The 25,974-nt window shown below is 41.8% G+C and overlaps 1 protein-coding gene across 2 annotated transcripts in view; it reads left to right on the forward strand.

Annotated features, from left to right (window-relative positions):
* Positions 1 to 25,974, forward strand: part of Adcy2 (adenylate cyclase 2) — a 368,926-nt gene that overhangs the window by 100,289 nt on the left and 242,663 nt on the right. For both annotated transcript variants that reach the window (XM_021641274.2, XM_060380366.1), the window contains exon 3: positions 10,848 to 11,009. In XM_021641274.2, the coding sequence (XP_021496949.2) occupies positions 10,848 to 11,009 (162 nt within the window). The remainder of the gene's footprint in view (positions 1 to 10,847; positions 11,010 to 25,974) is intronic.

The following is a 25,974-nucleotide window of genomic DNA, read 5'->3' on the forward strand; positions in this document are numbered from 1 at the left end:
AGGAAATGCTCAACCTCATTAGCCACCAGGGAAATGCAAATCAAAATGACCCTAAGATTTCACCTTCCTGAACAGAACACTAACAGCACAGGCTCTAAGAGCAACAATCAATAAATGGGACCTCATGAAATTAAAAAGCTTCTGTAAAGCAAAGGACACCATCAGTCATCAAAACAAAGCGACTGCCTACAGTTTGGGAAAGAATCATCACCAACGCTTTATCTGACAGAGGACTCATATCCAGTATATATAAAGAACTAAAGAAGCTGAAAAGCAGCAAACCAAGTAATCCACTTAAAAAATGGGGAACAGAGCTAAACAGAGAATTCTCTGTAGAGAAATATAGAATGGCAGAGAAACACTTAAAGAAATGCTCATCCTCATTAGCCATCAGGGAAATGCAAATCAAAACGACCCTGAGATATCACCTTACACCCATCAGAATGGCCAAGATCAAAAACTTAAGTGACTACACTTGCTGGAGAGGTTGTGGAGAAAGGGGAACCCTCCTCCACTGCTGGTGGGAATGTAAACTTGTACAACCACTCTGGAAATCAATCTGGCGCTTTCTCAGATAACTAGGAATAGCACTTCCTCAATATCCAGCCATACCACTCCTAGGCATATATCCAAAAGAGGCTCAAGTACACAAAAAGGACATTTGCTCAACCATGTTTGTAGCAGCTTTATTTGTAATAGCCAGAAGCTGGAAACAGCCCAGATGCCCCTCAACTGAAGAATGGATGCAGAAACTGTGGTACATCTATACAATGGAGTATTACTCAGCAATGAAAAATAAGGAAATCATGAAATTTGCAAGTAAATGGTGGGACCTGGAAAGGATCATCCTGAGTGAGCTGTCCCAGAAACAAAAAGACACACACAGTATATACTCACTCATATAAACATACAACATAGAATAAACCCACTAAAATCTGTACATCTAAACAAACTAAGCAAAAGAGAGGACCCTAACTAAAAAGTTCAATCCCTATCCTGAAAGGCAAAGAGGATGGACATCAGAAGAAAAAGAAAACAGGAAACAACCTAGGAACCTGCCACAGAGGGCCTCTGAAAGCCTCTGCAGTGCAGACTGTCGAAGCAGATGCTGAGCCTGATAGCCAAGTGACAGGCAGAGTGAATGGAATTTTATGTAAGAAGTGGGAAATAGTAAGAGCAGGAGAGGACAGGAACTCCACAATGAGAGCAACAGAACAAGAAAATTTGAACACAGGGAACTTCCCAGAGACTCATACTCCAACCAAGGACTATTCATGGAGATAACCTAGAACCCTGACAATGCAGCCACTTCTGGTGAGAACTGATAGACTAAGATCAGAAAGAAGGAGAGGAGGACCTCCCCTATCAGTGGACTTGGGGAGGGGCATGCATGCAGAAAGGGGGGGAGGGTGGGACCGGGAGGGGAGGAGGGAGGGGCTTATGGGGGGATACAAAATGAATAAAGTGTAATTAATAAAAGTTAAATAAAAAATTAAAAAAATATTTTAAAAAATGAGTTGGAGCCAGGTGGTGACCATAAAAAAAATTTTTTTTTAAAGTTTAAAAGTCTAAGATACACACACACACACACACACACACACACACGTATGTTAAGACCAAATTGGGGAAATCTCTACAGGACACATTAGCATCTTAATTATGTAAATTTTGAGGGCTGTTCTTTCCTTCCCTCCTCCCTAAAGGAAAGGGACAGTGATGGCAGCTAAGGGCTAAACTATTTGCAGTTTATCAAATTATTTGGAATCTATCTCAATTAAAACTCTTTGTAGACTCAAAAGATCAGGGACATTGTATCATACATGGTGTTGGTGGGAATTCGGCTGGTTAGGGTGGAGAGAGAACACTTCTTTCAGCTCCTGATTTCATCTGTGGTCACTGGTCTTTACTTGCCTGTGGTAAAGCAGCACATTTTCAAGGGTCCGGGAGATAGAGCAGGCACTAACCCTAGAGTGGCAGAGATGCAAAGAGACAGGGAAGGACCCAGGGTTCCAAAATTCCTTTCAATGGCACAGTCCAGTGATTTACCTTCTTTCAACTTAGTTCCAATCACTGACAGGTTCAACATCTTCTAATGGTAACACAGGCTTTGGATCAAGTCTTTAATACATGGGCCTTTTGAGGGATGTTCATATGCTGTACTATAGCACCTTCATGGGTGATGGAATGTCTCTTGGGGTTTGAAGTAAATATAAGTACAGGCAAGGAAAGTGTGAGTACGGGGCTGGGAGTGGAGCTTGGTGGTAGAACACTTTTCTGGTGCTTATTCCAACACTGACAATAACAGTAGGAAAATTTGAGTGGTAGAAGGGAAGATGGAGAGAGCACTCTTTAGTACATATCCAGAGCCAAGCCTAGCTGCTTCTCCTGCTCTTCTGTCTTATTAAGCTTTTGAAAAATTTATGATCTGCCTCCTACCTGTTTCAAATTAAAAGGGTGCAGAGAAGTTAAATTGTTTTACATTTGATCCCATCATCAGTCTCTCTAATACCATGTAGCATTTTAAAGAGAATAATGAACCCACCCTGTGATTCATGATTTCATCATTACCATTTTGAAGCCTGGGATATCTATCAAGGAGGATAATTTATTTATTTGATTCATAATATAACATTTAAAGTAATGTTTTCATATCCTATAGGGTTGCTGTTCAGAGGAGTTCCGGTGTAAGGCCTGAAAGAAAGAGAACCTCTTCCATTATCTGGTCATCAGTGTGTCTCTGAGGTTTTTGTTTTGTGCCACTCTTATAAAGGAGGCTTTGTATAGATTAATGCAACAGTATTGAGGAGCAGCATGGGAGTTACTGAAAGTTACTAAAATAAAACGATACCTAATTCAGCAATCCCCTGCTTATGCATACACACAAAGAGCAAGAAGCTGGGGGCTGAAGAGATAGCCGCTTCTCCTTTCCCGGCTGGTGAATAAAATAGGTTAACTTGAACTTCCATTAGAGATAGTGTGGAAAAAGAAAATTTCAGTTAAAAAAAAAAGGCAAAGGGGCCTGATATGGTGGCTCACGCCTGTAATTCCAACACTGAGGAAGCTGAGGCAGGAGGATTGTCAAATGTTCAAGGCCTGAGCTACACAATGAGTTATAAGCCAGCCTGAACTACAGTTGAAGCTTAAAGTAAGGATGTGATATACTTATACAGAAAAGAAGAAAGTCCTGTTACTTGGGACATGGCAGATGACTGTTGGGAATGCTTTGTGAAGGAAAATCAGCCAGTCATAGCAAGGGAAGTGACTGTTGGGAATGCTTTGTGAAGGAAAATCAGCCAGTCATAGCAAGGGAAGTGAGTGTTGCCTGGTCTCACATGCACATTCTGAAAAGCTGAACTCATACATTAAAGCGTTTTCAGTGAAAAAGACACACTATGTGAGAAGGTGATGCTCCATAGAGGTTCTCTGCATCTTAGAGTCTCTTTGCCCTCTCTTCCATTGAGTTCCCTGGGCTTTGAGGAAAAGGTGTGTGTTAATGGTGTTACATTTAGGGCAAGGCAGTATACCATCATTTATTCTCTTCCCTTTGACAATTTGTGGCAATTGGAATACCAATTCCACTGCAAATGGAAGCTTCTATAATGAGGGTTGTGGTGTACCTGTGGGTATAAAGATAAGCATTTAAATGGCAGTTTGAGAGCGCAGACTTTTAGCCAAATAACTAAAGTAAGTGCTCCTCTGGGACTTACGACTTCTCTAGCTGTGGGGTCTTGGTCAGGCATACAGTTCCAGGCATGAAGTTCTATTTCAAAGGCAGGTCTTAAATACAGTCAGAATAGATGACATATGTTTTTCACTGACTCCCCCCCCAAAAAAAAAAAAAAAGATGATAGATTAAGCCCTTGACCATTTCACATGTGGCATTACTGTGAAGTGGTTTTTTAAAAAAAAAGGTGGGAGTGGGCTTTATTGAGAGAAGTTTTGTGTCATTGAGGTAATACCTTGGGATGAGACTGCATCCTGGGCCCTCCCCCTATAACATTATTCAGATAACAGAAATATTAACCTTTTTCTGTTGGTGTTTCTTTTGAGAATCCCATTGCATTCACAATGGTTTGGGATTGTTATGCATGTTAGTGGGTTCAAAGAACACAGAAGAGAGTAGATGGTCAGCAAAGCTTCAGTACAAAGCAGAAAGACACACATGGCATATACTCACTTATAAGTGGATATTAGACACATAATATAGGATAAACATATTAAAAGCTGTATACCTAAAGAAGCTAAGCAAGAAGGAGGAGCCTGGGTGAGATATTCAATCCTCATTCAGAAAGACAAATGGGATAGACTTTGGAAGAGGGTGAAAACAAGGAACCAGACAGGAGCCTACCAAAAAGGGCCTCTGAGAGACTTTACCCAGCAGGGTATTAAAGAAGATGTTGAGACTCATAGCCAATCTTTGAGCAGAGTGCAGAAAATCATATGAAAGAAGGGGGAGACAGAAAGACTTGGAGGGGGCAGGAGCTCCACAAGGAGAGCAAAATCGGGGCCCAGGCTTCTTTTCTGAGACTGATACTTTAATTGAGGACCATTCATGGTGATAACCTAGAAACCCTGCTCAGATGTAGCCCATGGCAGCTCAGTGTCCAAGTGGGTTCCTGAGTAATGGAAACAGGGGCTGTTTCTGACATGAACCCAGTGGCTGGCTCTTTCATCACCTCCCCCTGAAGGGGTGGGGGGCAGCCTTACCAGGACACAGAGGAAGACAGTGCAGCCACTCCTGATAAGACCTAATAGGCTAGGATCAGATGGAAGGGGAGGAAGAACTCCCCATCAGTGGACTTGGAGAGGGGGATGGGAGGAGAAGAGGGAGGGAGGGCAGGATTGGGAGGATGAGGGAGGGGGGCTACAGCTGAGATACAAAGTGAATAAATTGTAATAAATATAAAAATTTTAAATAAAAAACTTAAAAAAAAGAAGTAAAGTATGATTTGATTTTTAACCCCTCCCTCATTTTCAGATAATATTGGGGTATTATGAATTTTTTTTCATATCATTAAGTCCTGATAGAAATATTAAGCTGTATTCTATAATCTGTAAGCTCAGCAGCAGAGGCCTAATTATCCTATCACTTTGTGTATTAGTCCTCATTCCTTGGCTGTAACAAAATACCCTAGGCAAATCACCTTTGTAGGTGGAATGTTTTCTTTTCTCTCCTGGTTTCCAAGATGGACAACTGTCTAGATTGCTTGGGACCTTATGGGAAACTGGGAGAACTGGTAGAGGAAGCTGCTCACCAGATGATAACTGCCAGCAAAAAGAGAGAGGTTTGGGGATCCACAGATATCCTCTTCAGACATTCCCTCCGAGTGAACTTCAAACTAGGCTAGATCCCTAATTGTTTTTCTCAGAACGCATCTATGGATTGTCCTTCCCGGTCCAGTCATTGCCTGCAGCCTATCACCACACATTGCCACCTGGGAAAATCAAACCTCATTGTACAAGGTGTTATGTTTCACCTCTAACCTGTATCAACTTGTTTGCTTAAATGTAAACATCTTGATACCATAGACACCTGGCTTCAGTGTCCTATTTGGTAATGGAAGAGGAATGTAAAATAGAGGCAAGTATTCAAGATCCAAAAACTGGTTTGTTCTATAGCATGAGTTATCAGCAAGGGTTGAATTGTATCCCCCAAAGTTCCTACCCTAAGTATCTATAACTCTCACCTAAGTCTTCCAACATAGGATCAAGCTGAGAGATCACACTGGATTATGGTTCATCCTAAATCCAGCAATTGGTGTTCATAAAAATGTTGGCAAAGATGTATGGAGAAGACACCAGGTAAAGGTACCCACAGATAACAAGAGAGAAATCCCAGAATAATGTCACCAAGATTGGAGTGACATGTCTTCTCGTAAGTGGATGCTCAGGTTACCTGGTGCTGTGAGAATTAGAAAAGCAAAAACTCGGTAGCTTTTCCCATAACCCACCTGGAAGAACCAGCCCAGCTGGCACCTGCCTTTTAAAATTTTTAGTTTCTCGACAATGAGAGTGACTTTTTTATGACATTTTGAGTCACTGAACATGTGGCGATTTGTTATGAGAGATATGGGAAGCTGATACACTTAGCATATGGTTCTAAGTAAGTGGTTAAGTTAGCAATGCTTCTATCCTTCCACGTATAGAACTCTCCAGACTGCCAAGAGTCAGTCTTACTCCACAGAAAGATGTAGCCCATTCATACAGATAACATAGCAGCACCCTCACAATTCTGAGCTTGACATTTCAAACCTTCATCTCAGGGTCTCCTAGACACTAGAAGACTATACCATGAGGCGGACCCTTGCTTCATGCTAACTTAGGGAGCCCTGAAGATGGACTTTTTCAATGAGAAAGGCTACTGATATTTAGTTTTGATCACACTGATCTCTTCCAAAGTGGCTTCTTTTTTATAAGTTTGTATTGCGAGGAGCAAAAGGCATTGGACCAAATGAGTTTGCCTCTCCTCTGCTGGTCTATCATGAAAGTCAAAAGTATCCTTATGGACTTGTAGTTCTTAAATGACCAGCACCTCTGGGTTGACCTCTGGTAATCCCAAAGTTCATGGGCAGCCCATAAGCACTGTAGTCTTGGCTCTTAGTCAACCAAGCCCTTGCTCTTAAAATGTCATTCTCCTTCACTGTGTTCATGTGGGGGACAACATTCATACATAAGCAAGAACCATGAACAGAGTAAGTACAGTTGGTGAAGAGGACTAGGGGTATGGGTGGAAAAGGAGTTGCCGTGTCATGCAGAGTCTTAGGGTGGACCAGAGGAGGCCATCATCCAAGGAAGAAAAGCCTTAGATCTTTACACTCAGAAACACAAACTTTGCAGTATTATCTAGATAAGAGAAAATAGAAATTTGAAGCAAGGTAGATCAGAGAACAGATGCTAAAGTCAGCTCATGGGTACTTGTCTTGCTAGGAAAGATCAACACTAAGGGAAAGCGCATCATAAGACAATGCACTTACTACTATAGAATGCTTTGAAGTAGAAAAAGTAATATTAACATCTATAGACTTGTGCCACAAGGAATATTTGCTTTAAAATGCAAACTGATTAGTAATGTCTCTAAAATAATCCATTTTTTTATAAGACATAGGGGTAATATATGTCTTTGGTGTGCAATGAGACCAGTTGAGCTGTGCTTCTTGACTTAGGAGATAAACACTGCAAATGTGTATCAGTTGCTTGAATAATTACAGGCCACTATGGGTCTTCTGAGGCCTTCTATCCTCACTTCCTGACATATGCTAGAGGCATTCCCACACTGTCACTCCATGCCTGCCAGGGAGAAAAGGTAACATGGCATTTGCACTGATTTTTAAGAGGCCACACTAACCATGTTTATGCTTCATAGGTAGTCTTGGAACTCCCTCTTACTGAGAAGAAAATGGTAACAGGAAGTTGAACTGGATGTCTAGAAACACAGAGACAGGAACTGAGTGGACACAAACAAGAAAGGATTCACTCTGCTGTCCTCATTCAGATGGCAGAAGAGGGAGGGTGGCTTATATAAGTCATATTCTCGCCAAGTGGAAGGTCCCTGACAGTGTTGTGGATATAAGGTCAGAACAATAGACAGATAGCAGGAATGCAGTGTGAGGAAAGTCCAGAGCCAGAAACAACATGGCTAAGGATAGATAGGCTTCGGTGGTGTATGCCTGGGTGCTTGGAGACTGGCATCACCAGACAAAGTAGGTTGGCTCCAACAGGAACAGGTCAGTAAACACAGAGAAAAGCTCTGAGGGCTGGGAAGTTGTGGAGCTTGAAGTTCAAGTAGATTTGAAGGAAGATATGCATGCCTTCCAGAGGCTCAGTGAGAATGCACACTGGTGACCACTCACTGACATGACCGTGACCACCTCAGATACTGTGTTACCTGCTGTTCCCTACAGCCCTCGGAACAGTGGTCTTGCTTTTATTTCCAGCCTTTGTCCCACACAGAGAGGAGTACAACTAAGAGGAATCTCATGTCCCCATGGTAACATAGAAACTCCCAAGAATTTGAGAGAAGTTTCTGGAGCATTTTGCCCACATGTTCTTTAGAAGTGCCAGATCCATTTAAGTTTTACATATGGTGCTCTTTGAAGTTGGTTAGAAAATAGACCTAACAATATGAGAACCTTTTGGGATTAATAAGGTGTAAAGACAGTTTCTCCAAAAGGCTTGGGCTTGACCTTCATTGGCCAAGTCAGACCGGTGGATGCTGCACTGGCATCTTTGCCTTACCCCTTAAAGCATCAGCACCAGAACCCTGAGCTTGAGATGATGCCAATTGCTTATCTCAACTGTGGGAAATTAATCCTGCTAGATTGGTCCTCGGTAAATGCTGGCAAGGGTTAGTAATGGACTCAAAAGATGGTGATTGGTTCCCTGGACACTTTCTGCATATTCTGTCCTCAGTAAGGCATCATGAGGGAGGCAGTCCCTTTCTGTCTGGGCAGATCATTGCCCACTGCACGAAATACTCCTGAAAGCATTGCTGGCTCTCATCCACACCCTGCATCTTCATGTGTAAATGACCTAAGATCAAGCATCTGCCGTGGTTTCATGTTCCTTGTACAGAATAGGAAAAAGAGAATGTGTGTCATGCTGACTACTAATGCTTTGCTGAAAAACATCTCCATAGTCTTTTATTTTGAAGAGGCAAAAGGAAAAAATATTTGCTAGAAAAAGTATTGCTATGTTAATCTGCTCACCCACATTTTTTATCCTGACAGCCCATATAAATATAGCTTGAAGGGGAGGAAGCGGGGGCTTGAAGCAGATGGCCCACACCAAACTCAAGCTTCCCCAGGACTTCTGGTCACTTTTCCCACCCACGGTGGCTTTCTTCTTGGCTGTCATTCCACAATGACAGAACTTGCAGCAACTAGAAAAGATGATTTAGAGGCCATTTCATTGTCTCCTCACCGTGGGGCTGGGTGGGAAGGGTGGCCCTTCTCTCAGCCGTGAAGACAGCTGGCATGCATGACAGACTCATCCCCTCAGTTGTAACGGCTCAGAGCTGTGATTGAGCCTCCCTCCTCCCTCTCTGGGAGCTGCCGTCCCCTCAGAGGAACTGATGCAGCTTCTGTGGAATGAATGGATGTCCTGCTTAGAATGGCCTGAAGAAAATGAAAGGACGTGTTTTAGGAGTCCACGTTTATTTTTAGGCTGTAAACCTCTCATCTTCTGTGTGTTCTTTCAACTGTGACACTAATACAAAGACAGCTTGTAAGATGCCGTCTTGGAACCACAGCATGGAGGCAGACAAGACCTCTAAGTTATGCATGTGCAGATTGACAGGGGAGAGCGCAGCCTGGCACTATCTGGGTTGCATGGCCTTTAAGTGTGTAGAGAGCAGAGCCAGGTGCTCATGTCACACTCGGAGACTCACAGAAAACATGCACCAGGATAGCTATGGTGACCTGTCCATGTCCATCCAGCTGACTGGGCCTCTGTGTCCTCTTCAAATGGCATAGGGTGCTGTGTTCACATGCCTCTTTCTCCTCTGGGGCCCATGATTTCAGGCTCTTTTGCTGTAGTTATTACCTGCTTACCGTCTCATGCGCCTCCATCCCTGGCTCATTCGCAATGAAAATGTTCTTGTGTTATTACCTAGTAAGCATTCATATTCCCATTCTAAAAGTTTCTCTAAGTGGTTTCAGAGATTGTTTTCACAAAGGTGAAATTCCTGAACTATATGTTAACCATTTTATATTGAAGGATACAGTGGCATGCAGTGCATTTCCAGCGTTGTGCCGTGAATATCTTTGCACAATGCAGAAGCCTTTCCCATCATCCCGAGGAGGTCTAAACTCGTGAGGCCACCACTATGCTTCTCCTGCCCCACGGGCCTGCTCATGGATCTTGTCAACCAGATCATCAGCATCTGGTTCTTATCTTTGTGGATTTAGTTACTATGCAGAGTTTATAGAAATGGAATCATACAACGTGGAACGTTTGAGGTCCACATTGTATCTTGTATCAAGATGTTAATCATGTATTCTTGAATCACATTCTGGTGCATGGATATGACAGCTGATATCCATCCAGGGCTGGACACCTATGTTGCTGGCTTTTAATTGATATGCAAATTCTGTGATAAATATGTGTGGGCATGTATTTAAAACAACAAAGCAAGGAGTGAAACTGATATCAGGTGATCATTCTATATTTAACCTCTTTGCCAGGAACCACTAAACTGTCCTGTAGCAGCTGAGCCATCCGCACCCAGGCCCTGCAAGTCAACCTTTGCTAACTCTGAAGCAATGGTGCCAAGCCACAGTGTTGTGAGACCAACCTTACTCTTCCATCAAGTTCCTCTAAACTCAGTCTCATGTGTTTGCTAAACTTTGAAGTCCACACAAGATATTTTTTCCCCATCACAATGGCAAGCTGTTTTTTTTTTTTTCCTTTTCCCTCTTAATCTATGTATCTGCATGACTGTGTGAATGCTACAGCAAATGTGGAGGACAGAGCACAATCTCAAGGCTTGGTTCACACCTTCCAGCTTGACACAGGAGTCTCTTGTTTATCTCCACTACCCACACCAGGCTAGTTGGCCTGCAAGCTTCCAGATATCTTCCAGCGTCCACTTCCTGTCTCACTGTAGGAATCTTTGACTACCACTTCCATATTTACATGGTTCCAGGGATTCGAGCTCGGGTCCTCACACTTCCATGCCAAGTGCTCCACCCACTAGGCCCAGACTTAGGTCTTTGTTATAATTCAGTGAGTTTATTCTGACCTGTTTGGTGATGATGCTGTTTCTCAAATGAGCATGTTGTTTTCTGCCTCCTTCAATGGTAAAGGGAACACAGATTTTCTGACACTCCATGCTTTTCTTCCCTGCATAGGTGTCATTCTTCCTCTTCATCATCTTTGTGGTATACACCATGCTCCCCTTCAATATGCGGGATGCCATCATCGCCAGCGTCCTCACCTCTTCGTCTCATACCATAGTGCTGAGCGTCTACCTGTCGGCAACACCGGGGGCCAAGGAGCACCTGTTCTGGCAGGTGAGTGCCTTCCTTCCTGCTTGGGAACCACCAACCTCAAAGCTCCTCACAGCACCAGTGGGAGATAACAGGGTGTGCTTGTGGGCTGCTCTGTCACTGCTGCTTCTTGACATGGGCTGTAGAGGCTGCTGGTCCTTCTCCTCCAGTAGGGTCAATAGTCACTTAGCCATTAGCAGGAGCAAAACTAATGTTCACAGGATAATTGGTATGGAAATACCATTTTGCTGATTGCTGAGTGGTGATATGATTTTAGAAGCAAACGTATACATTAGGGTCTTATTATAGATTGTAAATTTTAGGGCTCTTGCTTTTAGGATGAAACATCATATAACTAGAAGCATAAGCCACCCCACCCTCTCTCTTTATAGAGTATAAAAAACACTTGAGTTTCTTAGTCTTCTGGCAGATCCATGAGCATTAAAAAGCAGTCTTTTTTTAAATGCTACAGCAGCAAATTTGTGCATTGCTAATAAGTGATATTTCAAGAAGCCATTCTATTTAATTAGTTAAAAGCATTTTAAAAGCTATTTGATTTCCTATTCTATGTATCCATAAACATGAGGGTCAGTGATTCAGAGTTATTCCTAAGAGTGTCTTTTTTTTTTACAAGAAAAAAATGTATCTTCTATTTTGCTGTTTGGGGGTAGTCACAGCAAATGTGCACAGGATGAAATATACTAAGGATGCAGGTTTCAGTAATGATCAGCACTATGCCATGGAAGGGGTGCTTTAACACTTGATTGTGATGAACCAAAGCCTTGAGTGCTAACTAAATCCTCTAGAGCTGAGCTACATCCTGACTGCAAAAATATTGGGGGTTAAATATGGCTAGTGTGGCCTCTGTGGGGTGAGAGAAACCAGGCGTTCATGGGGTGGAAGCAGATGGCTTACTTCCTGGTAGCCAGGAAGTAGAGGCATAGTGAAGGAGGGTCTGAGAAAACAAAAACAAATGCATCTTCAAAGGCATGCCCCCAGTGACCCACTTCCTCTGAGAAGCCATGCCCCTAACAGCCCTGAACCAATCAATGGTTTACTTCACGAAGTTAGAGCTCACTTCACCCACCAAAGCTCTCCTGTTTTCAACCAAGCCTTCACTCAAGAGCATTTGACATCATTAGGAAACTCAAGGCATAATCGCACCCTCTGTCTGCACTGAGAGCAAAGGTTCTGGCTCGACACTGTGTACTGGGCTTGCACACCTGACACACAGAGGCCCACCTGACACACAGCCAGCACTCACTCGAGTGAATGAATAAAGGTGAGGTCTATCACTTTAGTGTGTTAGGCTTTCAAGCTGCACAGCATAGTGAACTGATAACCAAACACGTTGTATAATGAGTATTTAGCAGACCAGTTAACATGTCCATCACTACATGTGTTGTAAAATTTGTCACTACACATGTTAGGTGTAAAGCTTGTTATTATTTGTGCCCATTGTCTCACATCTTCCCACTTTCCCAAAACCCCAACCCCATGCAACATCCACCGCATTCAAAGGATCCCACTTTGGCCTGAAAAGGTTCCAGAAATTTCTGTGTGCAGGGTCCACCCAGGGCTTGCTCCTTCGTTCTGCATTCCATGCTACCCTCTGCACCCCATGAGAGATTTCCACTTTCTCCTATCAACAGCAGTACCATGCTAACAGCTGGCACCTAAAAGCTCAGCCTCCTGGGTAGCTGTGTGCAGTACCAAGTGCAGAGTCCATTCGGCCTGTTTACATTCTGGACACACCGTGGAAAAGCCATCTTCATCCTCACATTGGGAGCTGGTCCCTTAGATGATCTGTGTTTTGTGGCAGCTGTGTGGTGGGGCTGTCCAGAGGATACATACTGGGACACGTGTACCTGCATCCTTCATGGAGAAATGAATTATTACATCTTGGGACAGAAGGCTTTAATAGCTGTTTTAACAATAAAACAGAATAAAAAGAGGGAAAGGCAATGCTTTACAATGAAATAGCTTTGTTTTAGGTCATTACATATTGTATTGAATTGGTTTTGATGCATTATTCTCTGTATTAGTGAAAGATATTGGAGAAAGATTAGTAAAAGATTACATAATTTTTACTTTTTTCCCAAGACTGATAGGAAAATATGCTGGTTTGCACCAGAGGAAAGATAATTGTGGAATCATATAAATGACTAACATTCCTTAATGCTCTAGTATTTCATTTAAGATAACATTGCAAAGAAAAGAAAACCCTGTGGTCCATTTCTGATGTCATCAGTAATTTTATAATTCTAAGAGCCAAAGAAGTAGAATGCAGTGATAGATTTAAATGGATGTTCAGCAGTTTATTCAGTGTGTTTTTAAAAGATGTGTTCATGTGAAGCAACTATGTAGGAATGAGCTGTATTACTCACTCTTTACCATTGCTGGGAAGATAACCTAAATTACTATTGGATTGTGGGTAAAGAAAAACACTTCCTTGAATTCTTTTGATGCACAGGACTTATAAATTAGAATGCAGTTGTTTAGATCACTATGGTATAGTGTTCAGAAAAATACCATGTATAATGTAGGATACTGACCAAGTGTAAAGAAAGGCTTTGTGTCCAGGATAGTACTGCTCTGCCTCTATGCCAGCAATTCTCAAGGTTGTGACACCTTTGGGCCAAACGGCCTTTTCACAGGGTCGCCTAAAACTGCCAGGAAGCAGGTGTTTACATTACAGTTCACAACAGTAGCAAAGCTACAGTTATGAAGTTGGCAGGAAACAATTCTATGGTTGGGGGTCACCAAAACATGAGGAACTATATTAAAGGGCCGCAGCACTGGGAAGACTGAGAACCTCTGCTGTCAGCGGGGGTGAAATTTTGCTTAGCCCATATCCATACTAAGACGTGTGTACTATGGAGCATCTATGGCATGGAGAAGCTACTGGAATCGTTTCTTGTCTGTTAAGTGAAATACTGACTAAAGAGCAAACCACTCCTCTTATATTGCATATCAGAGTTCAATGCTCTCAGGAAATTCATCTAGCCAGCATTGGCCTCAAAGCTGTCTCATACCATAATAGAAAAAATTTACTTAATGATTGATATTTATAGAAAGTTCTACCTAACACTTGGGAAACTTAAAGTATAACTACAAAAGAATGTTGTAACTTTGATTTTGAAATAATCATAGTCTTATCATAAGTCACCAATTGAAGACAGAGAATTATTTTCTCATTAAGCCATGTAGGGACAAGTTACTGATCCATTAACCAATAGGATTCTCCAGCATCACAGTGTTTTTTTGTTGTTGTTGTCGTTGTTTTGTTTTGGTTTGGTTTGGTTTTTTGTTTTGTTTTGTTTTGTTTTTTCTGTGCAGTTCCAGTTTCTCATGTAATCATAATGCACCTGTCAGAGTCTGGAGGACCTTGTCACTTTCTCATGGCTCTTAGGCCCCATGCAGCCCCCACCCCTTTCACCATTGTACTCTGTAGTGCAGGAGGACAGGTCAGAACCCTCCAGAGCAATATGCTACAAACTACCTGCGTTTCAGTCGAGAACCTCTTTGCTCTCTCTTTGGTGGTCATGGTGCTCACACTTGAAGATGACAGGCCCGCTGCAAGTATCTTTCAACTTGAGTTCAGTGTCTCCTGGTGAACAGATTCAGGTTTCCATCTTTGTTAAGAATAGAGTGACCACCGGCCAGGTGCTGAGCTTTGTTAACTCTGAATCTATGGTGCTGCACCACTGTGAAATTGCTACATACATCTTTGTTGATGATACTTCCTTTCTACCAAGGAATGTTAGGCATATTAGGTTAGGCATACATCCTGTATTTCAGCTCTTGACTTCTTTTGTTATTTACATACACATGGTGTTGTATTTCCTATTTTATTTGATAGGTGTTAAACCATGTCTAGTGCAGGACCATCCCCAGGGGCCTCCACCAAGCTGACTTACCCTTCTGGGAACACCCTCATCTTCTTTTCTGTCTTCTGGAATAGGAGGCTTCAGGCTTTTTTAAGGATCTCTACTTCTTTACATATCTATTTATTCATTAAGTAATCTCATTTACAGAGACAGGGTTTCATGTATTCCAGGTTGGTCTTGTACGCTCCATAGCTGAGAATGACTTTGAACTTCTGATTCCCCTGACTACACTTCCTAAGTTTTGGGATTAGAGGTGTGTAGCACAAGAAACAGGGTTTGATTGTATGCCCAGAAAGCACTCTGCCAACTGAGTTACAGTTTCTGTCCTCCAATTCTCTGTAGTGGACAAGGTTTAGAGGTAATATCTGTGCATTGGGTATTTTTTGATTTTGCTATTGGGATGTCATCATACCAATGTGAGAGGCACACAAGTTGGCAGCTGCACTTGTTGTTTTATGCACTTTCATCAGATAATTTTCCTTGGCTGTAATATAACACCCAGAAAAACAAAGTTAGAGGATAAGGGAGAAGGGTTTATTTTGGCTTATGGTCCCAAAGCAATTATGGTCCATTGTGGTGAGAAAGACAAGGCAGTAGGAATATGAGGCCAGCTTGGCAGTCAAGAAGCTGCTGGCCACATTTCAGCCAGCACACATGTATGGTCTTTGACCAACAGCATATATATATATTCTGTGATTCATAATCTCCTTATAAAACCATGAGACACCACAGGTGTCTTCCCATCATGCCCAGTGTCCTCTCTGCAACCCTCTCTACTCTCCAGGATCTGGGGATCTGTCCAGGTGAAGCTGCCACTATAACTGAATCTAGGAGAGAAAGGAAGACATGATGAGCAGAAGAGATGAGACAGAGAATAAGCAAATTGTGACTACATCATTCTTTGTGGGGGAGGGAGGGATGTTTCAGTTGGTCACTAATTCACTCTGTTTGTAAACATTTTCTTATAATTGTTTTCTCTTTCTTTTCCTAACTAGGTTTTATTTTTTCTATTTTTTTTTCAAATGAATTTTTATGGAATCTGAGATTAGGATCACATTCTGGATCCCTTAATAATAAAAAGAAAAAAATACAAAACTTCAGGGGCCTCAGCAACAGTTTCACATTATTCATATAAAACTTTATTTTATATGGTAATTTTATTATAAATATCATAAACTTTTAGCATTTCATGGTTAATTAGAAAATAATGATTTTACTTTCACTTTTTGGATAATAGGTGTTTGATTACAGTCCCTAAAAACTGAAAGCAATGAGTCATTTTTGTTTACCTTTAAAGTAAAGAAAATATAGTCAGCAAAGGCAAGATGAGACACCCCTCCCCATCATGCTGACTGCATCCTGCCTGAGCCTGGGGAGTGGCCAGTTAGGCAGCACTGAAGGACAAGTGGAGGGAAGGGAAGATGGAGTCCAACCTCACACCAAGGTACTGGTTCAGCACTCAGTAAGCTTGGTCCAACCTGAAGCTTGTGCTGGCAAGCACTTTTGCATCCTAAATATGCATCTTGTCTGGTTTCCATTTTGTTTTTCACTTTTAGAGGTCCTCACCACTATTTTTTTATAATGCCTAACCAATTTCAAGAAATTTTCAGGCCTCCCTATACATGCACCATGGCTGCATTTTGTATTTAAATTTTAGTCACTCCTCTTGCATCTTTATTTCCTTGGTATTCACAGCAAATTTTGAATTTTCATTTAATGTATCTTTTCTTTTCCCTTGGGAGAGGAGGGAATTTGAATATAGATTTATTTAAGTCAGTTATATGAGAATCCATATTTATGAAAGAAGATGAGCTAAGGACTGCTTATTGGTTTTCTAACAGGATTACCCAGATGTCAGGGACACTATGGAAGCTTTAAATATTTGTCATGAAACATGTGGAGCAATTTTGTGGACAATTGTCTATGGCGAGTTTGTAATCAATGACAATGTGGATTTGTTATGTAACCGAGATGAAGTGTAATTCAGGAAGTGTCTATTGGAGTCTGGAATTAAATTTCATTTGGGGTCTAATCTGAGCAACTCAAGGGAAAAACAGCAGGTCACCAGCTGCCCAGTTTCTGATGTGGAAAAGACGAATTGCATGGAATTCAGATCTCTGTCCTCCTGTTTGTTTTCAGAGAGGTAGCAAATATTCTTATTTTTCTGCAATCCGTATCACAAAGCTACGGATTGAGTCTAACTCATAACTTGTTTTAGTAAATCATTTTTTTTTGTGATCTGAAGGCATTTGATTTTGGAAGGAGGGGATTGAGATAGGGGGAAAGGGTAAAGAGGCGTGTCGTGTGAATAAAGATGAGAGCAAATATGAATGTATCTCATTTCCCTTTTTTCCTCCCCACCTTCCCCACTCCACCTTCATGCCACTGATCTGACTGTAGAACATTTTCACTTTGGTCTCCTGGGGAGAGAGAACAAGTGAGCAATAGTAACTCTGACTTTAGGGCATAAAATCACATTCAAAATGTTTCAGCAACTTCCAGAGTGAAGTCAAGAGTTTGAGAGCAGAATTCTTATTCATAGTTACCAGCCTGTCTGTTTCAGAGTGAGGCCTAGGTGTGTTCTGTGGCCTTTATGGATCAGTGGGGAAGGTTGTTGAACAGAGCTCTGATCTGTTCTTAAAGATTTGATAAAAGGTGCATGAAAAAAGGGACTTCCTGAAAGATGAAGAGGGATTGTAATCTATGAATTATGTCTGTCCTCATATTGATTTTAGCATCTTAACTGTTTGACCTCCATTCTTTAAAGGGATCATTCTCTGCACATGCACTACACTGTGACAGATTCATCAAAGTTTGCTCTGCCCCCTTTGCTGGCATTTTATTTGACAGGTCTGGAGTGTTTTCCTCCTACATTCACTAATTCACATGTCTTTGGTTTGATATTTGTAAACATCTGCAGCTCTAATAATTCCTATTGTTTGATTTTAACGGAGGGCAGTTGTGATGGATACCGGTTCAGAACTTTCATTAAAACGTTGGTAATCACTCTCTGAAACACACGGAAGGTAATGAGAAGATGAGAAATGCCAGTGAGGGGTCATACATTCCCACCCGTCTCCTGTGTAGCTGCTCACAGAATGAAGCTGCTGTGCGTAGCTGTAGTTTGTCCTTGGTAAGAAAGCTACAGTGGTCCTGAGGGATTCTCTCTGAGAGAGGAAGCATGTTGAGATAAACAGGTAGAGAAATGGAGGATAACATGGCTCTGGGCAAAGACAGAGCTGTGGTGGGGTCTAGAGAGCTACAAAATGGAAACAGTCATCCTGGCATGGTGGTAGTCATGCCCTTGACTCATGACGCTGTAGGGATGTACTCAGCCCGTTTTGTTCAGTGAAGGACAGGGTGGACAGTCCAGAGCATTCATTACAAGGACAGCCAAGATGATGAAATTAGGAAATAAAAAGAAAGGGTTTAAAGGGCCAGGCATGTAGCACTCAAAGCATTGGGTATTAGTAATAACTGCTTAGTGGTAGATGCACAACATTTCCAATATATTTTCAGAGTGAAACAACCTGAATAGGCTGGTGAGAGAGAGAGACAAAGGTGTTCTTTGTTTGCTCAGAAGTCATTAGAGCATGAGAATACTGATTCTAACTTAATATATTCTGAGCCATGGGAGACCTTGATGGACAGACTCAAGGCCCCAGTTTATAATTACTGAACTTACGCTCAGACATTCATTAGCATTTGACGTAGTAAGGACCACAGGGAGATGGGCAGAAGATCTGGGTCTAGATCTCACTTCTGCCTCATAGCTGTGTGTGGTAGACGCGGAGGTGATATACCCAACTTCTCCCACAGAAAATATGGGCTGCCAACACTTGAAGATGTTGTCAGCTCTCGGCTGTCATCCCCCACAGGGACTGTGTAATGTCTATAGAGACCTTGTGCCCAGGACCATATGGCTCTTGTGAGGGTGGCCCACCTCCCTGACTGACCATGCTCTTATGATATGGGTATACATTGATTCAATGTTGGCCCTGTGAAGGGTCTTCTCTTCAGCCCCAGAGCATTCATGGGTTTTTCTGCGGCATATTCCTGGACTGCAGTTCAAATTATCCCTCCACCCAATCTCACTTTCTTCTGTCCCCTTCAGTCTTGGTTTTGGAGAGGTCCTAGTAAACCCAAACTTCTATTTCAGAATATCATATATATTTTCCAGTGACAACAAGAATAAATACATATTTGCTCCCATATAGGGTACTAGCCATATACCAAAGCAACAATACCTCCCAGTTCTAGCTTTTTGAACCAATGGGTTAATTTGGGTTGCTCCCAGGAACATGATGTGGAGTTATTTACAGGAGCAGCTGCATCACTCAAAAGCATGTAAGTGATGACTCACAACGATAGCACCGGTGGACTTCCTTATGGGACTTGCAGGAAGTTGTGCAAAGAAAGAGTCTCTTCTCACTAGCAGTTTACTTCTTGTGCACCCTTGGGGAGGGGACTGTGAACCTTGTAAGTTTTATGAACTTCCTAAAGCTTGTAGGTTTCATGAGCTACCTGGGTCATATGAGCTTCTGTTCTCACCTGAACATTATCAATAGAGATGGCCAACAAGTGGGTGTGGCTGCTGGCCTTGGTGCTGAGTTCATAAACTACTCTATGGGTTATTCTTTGCAATGCTGTGATCCCAACACTTGACAGAAACAAGTTAGGGAGGAAATTTATTTTGGTTTATGGTTTCAGGGAGTCTGTCTGTCATGAGAGCAGGGAAGGCATGGTAGATTTTTCTGGTGAGGAGAGTGTATAGCACCAGGAAGCAAAAAGGACACCACCATCAGAGGCTTGGCTGTGACTTTTTTTTTTTTTGCATTTAAAAAATTTTTTTATTAACTATACTTTATTTAATTTGTATCCCCCTGTAGTTCCCTCCCTCCTCTCCTCCCAATCCTTCCCTTCCTCCTCCTTTTCCACACATGCCCCTCCCCAAGTCCACTGGTAGGGGAGATCTTGGCTGTGACTTTTGAAGGCCTGTCCCTAGAAACCAGTTTGGGCCAGCTGAATTCCACCTCCTAAATATTCCACAGCCTCCCACAGTAGCTCCTGAGTACAGGTGCTGGATGCTCAAGCCTCCAAAACCATTTCAGATTTAAATAATAACAATGGCAGATACTGTATATAAACAGCCCTTTGTCAAGCCAGGCTAGTATTTAGCCCTTAATAAATAGCAGACAGAAATAGTAGTAATAATGTATCTTTACTTGGTTTATATGGTTTCACAGACTTTAAGAAAATGGAACACAAAAATACATTGGAGAATCAAAATCAAAGTTGGATAGGACAGGATTTGGGGCTCACGTGTAAGAGTCCCTCAGAGCTGAAGTTTAGTTTTTATTATCCACCCTGTAGTAGTCTCTCCTCAGATCCAAGTGGGAAGCTTCATGCTTCTCAGGTTCTCCAAGCCCACACCTCACTGACAAGAAGTCAGTCTAGTAATCCGCGAGGGTCTGAGCTCCTCTGGGTTCCGATGGCATGGCTTTGGAAACCCCCAGGCACAGCTTCACAAATGAACCCCTGGAAGGGACAGAAATGGATCGATGCCAGAGTGAATGTGTAGAGACCCACTTGCCAGTGGGATGCAGTGGACCCCCTTTGCCATTCTGTCTGGAGCGCCTGTCCCCAAGGAGCTTGCTGTGTCCCTAAGCCAACCTCAAGGGTGGTCATTTCCCCCTTGTCGTCTCCATCCCTGTGGCCCCCTGCTTAGACAGACCATTTCTGAATCTTGTTACATGGTCTTGAGGACAAGCAGCGATTGCTTTCTGTGTCTCTCCCACCTCTGCCCGCTGAGAAACAGCATCATTTCCTCACGACTCTTGCAACAAATCACTACAAATGTCAGTTCTCAAAACTAGAAATCCATAAATCCTTGTGCTTTTTCTCCTACATACTGAAACAACAAAGCATTGGTACGGTCTGTAGTCTCGAGAGAGTTAAAATGGAAGTCTGTTATGCTGGTGTCCTTGCTTCTGGTGGAGGCCAGTTGTTTGTTGGACTCAGACTTCATGATTAAGCCTCTTCATATGCTATATCTTCTAATCATCTCTGCATCTTTATTTCCTCTGCCTCTCATGGGGAAAGTGGCTTTGGTGATATGACCCATTCTAAATCCAGAATGTTCTAATTGCAATATTTGCAATTTGATCTGAAAACTTTTATTCCCAATAAAAATGCATACTGAATGTATACCTAGTATACTAGTGTGTGTATGTATGTATGTATGTATGTTCTACTGCTGACCCTCACCATGGTCATGCAATACCCATAGTTATCTGCAGGTCCACCTCTCTTCTTCATGGTGCTTGTAGACTGCTCACTGGCTCTCTGGACTCCATCACAGCATGTTAAGCTCTGTGGTGTATAACATATGAGGACACCTTCTTGGAAAGCACTTATGGCAACAGGGGAATAAAGCCAAGCTAACAGAATTAAGGGTGTGTGGGGATTTCACCCTTGTTTAAATAAAACTCTCATGGGAAAACTAAAAATGATGGTTTTGCCAGGTGATTTCAGATAGGTAAGACAACTAAACAATAGCCCTTAGCTTTTTGCCCATCTTAAAAATGAGAGAAAGATTGATATGGTAGAGGAGGAGGTGGATATAGGGAGAAGGAGAGAAATGGGGAGAAGGGAAGGGAGGGAGAAAGGAGGGGGGAGAGAGAGAGATCCCAATGGGTTTCTATGAACACACTTCTTACCATCACTGCCTTGGCATTTGTAGTACTTTTTCCTTTGATCTTCATTTTCTAGATAAACGACAATAGTATTGTCAAGTAGATCACTTTATAATTCAAAAACTCTTATTTCCTTTACAGCTGGTGTTTAGTCTACCTTTAGGAGAAAAATCTTCCAGCATCAAAACTGTGAGGTAGATTCACTGTTCTAACATTTAGTTCGGTAGGACAGGTCTTCTTTTAAACAGAGGTTGGCATTAAGGGGTTAAGCTCAAAGAAGTTTATAATTGGAAGGAAGGAACCATTTACTTATATTTACAGAGGGCCTTATTGCTCTATCTTTTCTTTAAAGAAGGAATCTTGAACTTTTTGATAACCGACTTGTGTACCCAGTGTGGACAAGACTGTACAAGTCTCTATTTACTTAATATTGAGTAAATCTTGAGAATCTATAATTATTCCTAAGGAAGTACGCTGTATTTTCCCTTAGTTTTCTGCTTGATTATTTTTTTGGCTGGAGGCTTATTAAGGACTCTGCATCTGTCTTGAGAATGGTAAGAGTAAACATCCCTAACACTGCTGATGCACTGAGTGATTTTCTCATTCACAAACTTTAAACTTCAGTGTCTAGTGTATTAGCTTAGAGTAAGATAGATTAGATTAAATACCATCTTCTGTTTTTCCTGTAAAAATGTTTCTGTTTAGATTTACTTTCTCCACAGGAATTTGTTCTGGTAAAATGTATTTTCTTATAAATTCCAACTTCTCATTCACAATTGAGTAATCGGTTAATTATTTCATTTTTTCATATTTCTATTTACTTTTCCCTGGTTAGAAACCTTTTGTCCTTATTCCAACTTCTGATCCATCCAGCTAATACTTTACTTATTTTTGTTTTATTGCTCCAAATTGTGAATTTTGGATGTATGAATTATTTTTATAATTTTCCAATTAGTGTTGTTTTCTTTTGTGTTTTTTCACTAATATCTTAATTTTTCTTTGTTTTCTGTTGGATAATTTATATTTTTTTTCCTTTCTTAGCCACATATATATGGTATATATATATACCAAACTCTTAGTCTTTGATACGCTCCTTACCATTATTTTCTACATAATTTCAACTTGGTTTGCATTTCCTTTTTTGTTTAGAAAAAAACTTTTGTTGGTGATGATGATGTTTTTTGGAAAATAGACTTTTTAAAATTTTCACATTTATCATTAATTATAGTTTCATTGCATTAAAGTCAAAGACAGTATTATTGTATTTGCCTTTTATGTATCTTCTTGAAAAATACTTTTATTTCATTTTATTAGTAGTAAGTGTTATTAGTAATAGTAGCAGTAGTAGCAATTTATTTGTTGTGTGTAGGTAGTATGAGTGTTTGAGTGCAGGCATGCGTGAGCCATGTGCAAGTATGGCAGTGAGGGGCCAGCTCTCAGGAGTGGATTCTCTCCTTCCACTGTAGTTTCTTGGGATGCAACTCGGGTCATCAGACTTGCGTGGCAAGTGCCTATACCCAGTGAGCATCCCTTCAACCTTCTTTCTGCTTCCAGTGTGGCCTTCCTGCCGGGCCTCCTCATAGTCACTGGAACTGGAGCACTTTTTTGGTGCATGGATTACTGTCATGATGACTTGAATTCCATCCCGAGAACCTACAATGGAAGGACAGAACCAACTCCTGATATCTGGCTTCTGACCTCCACAATCCATCTTTGTAGTTCACCACCACAAGCAGAGATACTCAGCACCAGGGTAAAAATTTTACCATCAGTGCGCCTTGCTCATATCTTTCTCTCTTAGTTCAGCTTCTTGAATATCCCAAGCTTAGCAGGCTTTCACTGACAGTCCAATAGCTGTGGGCCTCTTGGCTTACATCAGAGTGGGGCCTTGAATAGCAAAGCTCCTTTTCCTAGTGCTGCCTGTCAGCTCCTCTATGAATGTCCCTTATAGTGTCTTTTCTTGGTCTCTACTTTGGTGCCTACTTGCCTTGCTTTTGATACTCATCATACTCACATTGGATGCTAGATATTGGAGGCTCAGTCACCTCAGATTGAAAAATAAATGGCTTGTATTTCTTGTCTCCTTTGTGTTAATTTGCAGACTAAGAAGATGAAATGTCATCTTCATGAGGTAAAATGCAAATGTTTAATACTTAAAAACATCTCAAAAACTTGTCTTGTGTTTTATGTCTGAGACTCAAACTACAGACCAAGACAGTGACATAAGATGAGATAGAAGGTCAGATGCTGAGAGAGGGAGGGAGTTGTTTGCAGTGCACACTGTTCTTAGGCTCCCAGCCCCGGGGAGGTCTGCCCCAGTACTGTACTTGTACAGTTAAAGGCAACCACAGAGAGAAATCTTCCATTCTAATCTTTGAACATCACTTTTTCATCTCTCTTTGTAGCTCCATCTTCCAGAAGACAAGCTTGCTTCTGGGTAGAAAAGAAGAAGAGTTAAGGTTGGGGGCAGTGTCAGTATCCCTGCCAAAGTGGCCACTGGTGGCATACAGATGTAGGGATGAAAGAAGGAGAAATAAGGCACCAACACTCCATTCTTCTATAAAACCTGTTCTCCATTTTGATTGTCACCTTTCATGGGATGTATCACATCAGAGTTCAGCATGTTTATGTGCCCTTGTGCTCTCCTTGCCCTTTTATTCTGCCATATAGTCTATGGGCTTTGGGATGAGTTCCCTGTGACTGAACTCAAGGCTTTTAAAGCAAAAGAACCAAAAATTTTGAACACAGGGGTCTTTCCAGAGACTCATACACCAACCAAGTACCATGCATGGAGATAACCTAGAACCCCTGCACAGATGTAGCCCATGGCAGTTCAGTGTCCAAGTGGGTTCCATAGTAATAGGAACAGGGACTACCTCTGACATAAACTGATTGTCCTGGTTTTGATCACCTTCCCCTGAGGGGGGAGCAGCCTTACCAGGCCACACAAGATGACAATGCAGCCATTCTGATGAGATCTGATAGACTAGGATCAGAAGGAAGGAGAGGAGGACCTCTCCTATCAGTGGACTTGGGGAGGGGCATGCATGAAGAAGGGGAAGGAAGGTGGGATTAGGATGAGAGGAAGGAGAGGTTTATGGGGGGATACTAAGTGAATTAAGCATAATTAATAAAAGTTTAAAAAATAAATAAATAAAATTATTTTTCCTCCATTATGAAGGTGCATATTAAATGCACCTTCATGTGTAACTAAACTCCTAAGATGTGAGATAATGTGTGACCAAATGTAAAGACACAGCAGGTATCAAGAGTCTTCACTATCACCAAGCCATGGAATCAATGGACAGTTCTTCCTTGTGACCCTCACCCTTCTTTTTTCTTTTTTCTTTTCTTACTTTTAAATTTTTTATTAATTACAGTTTATTCCCTTTGTATCCCACCTGTAGCTCCCTCTCCTCCCCTCCCAATCCCACCATCCCTCTCTCTTCTCTACCCATGCTCCACCCCCAGCCCACTAATAGGGGAGGTCCTCCTCCCCTTCCTTCTGATCCTAGTCTATCAGGTCCCATCAGGAGTGGCTGTATTGTCTTCCTCTGTGGCACCTCCCTGATGGAGGTGACCCATCCCTGGGGGCTGTTAAATATCCATCAATTAGTTCTGGTGTCTGTTAAAAGTAATTTTGAAGAGCTTCTTAATTATTTTTCTATTGCTGTGATGAAAACTACAACCAAGTCAACTTATAAAAGCAAGAGTCTAATTGTGATTATGGTTCCAGAAGGCTAGTGTCTATGATGGCAGAGCAGAGGCATGGCGGCATGGCTGCAACAGCTGCTGCGAGCTCTCATCTTGGTCCACACTGGGAATGTTGAGAGACTTTTAAACCTAGAAGCCTGACCCCATAACACACCTTGTGGTGGTCTGGATGAGACTGGCCCCTATAGACTCATATGTTTGAATAAGATCCCCAATTTGTGGAACTGTTTGGCAAGGATTAGGAGGTGTGGCCTTGTTGGATGAAGTGTGTCATTGTGGGTCGGTTTGAAGTTTCAAAAGCCTATGCCATTCCCAATTAGCCTTCTCTGCCTTATGGTGGTATCTTAAGATGTGAGCTCTTATCTGCTGTTCTCACACCATGCCTCCTGCCTGTTGCCTTGTTCCCTGTCATGGGCCATGGGCTCTAACCCTCTGAAACTTAAACTCTTTCTTTTATAAGTTGCCTTGATCTTGTGTTTTATCAGCATACTAGAATCCTTCCCAAATGGTTCTACCAACTGAGAACCAAGTATTCAAACATGTGAGACTCTGGAAGTTGCTCTCATTCAAACCACCCCAAAGGACAATAACAATACTAACCTCCTCAGATGTTTATGTCATTTTCTTATTATCTTCAGGATAACCCAGATCTTTACATGTTATTTAACCATCTTCTGAGCTCTCCAAACT

The sequence above is a fragment of the Meriones unguiculatus genome, chromosome 3 (genome assembly GCF_030254825.1).
Source record: "Meriones unguiculatus strain TT.TT164.6M chromosome 3, Bangor_MerUng_6.1, whole genome shotgun sequence".
NCBI classification, from domain to species: domain Eukaryota; kingdom Metazoa; phylum Chordata; class Mammalia; order Rodentia; family Muridae; genus Meriones; species Meriones unguiculatus.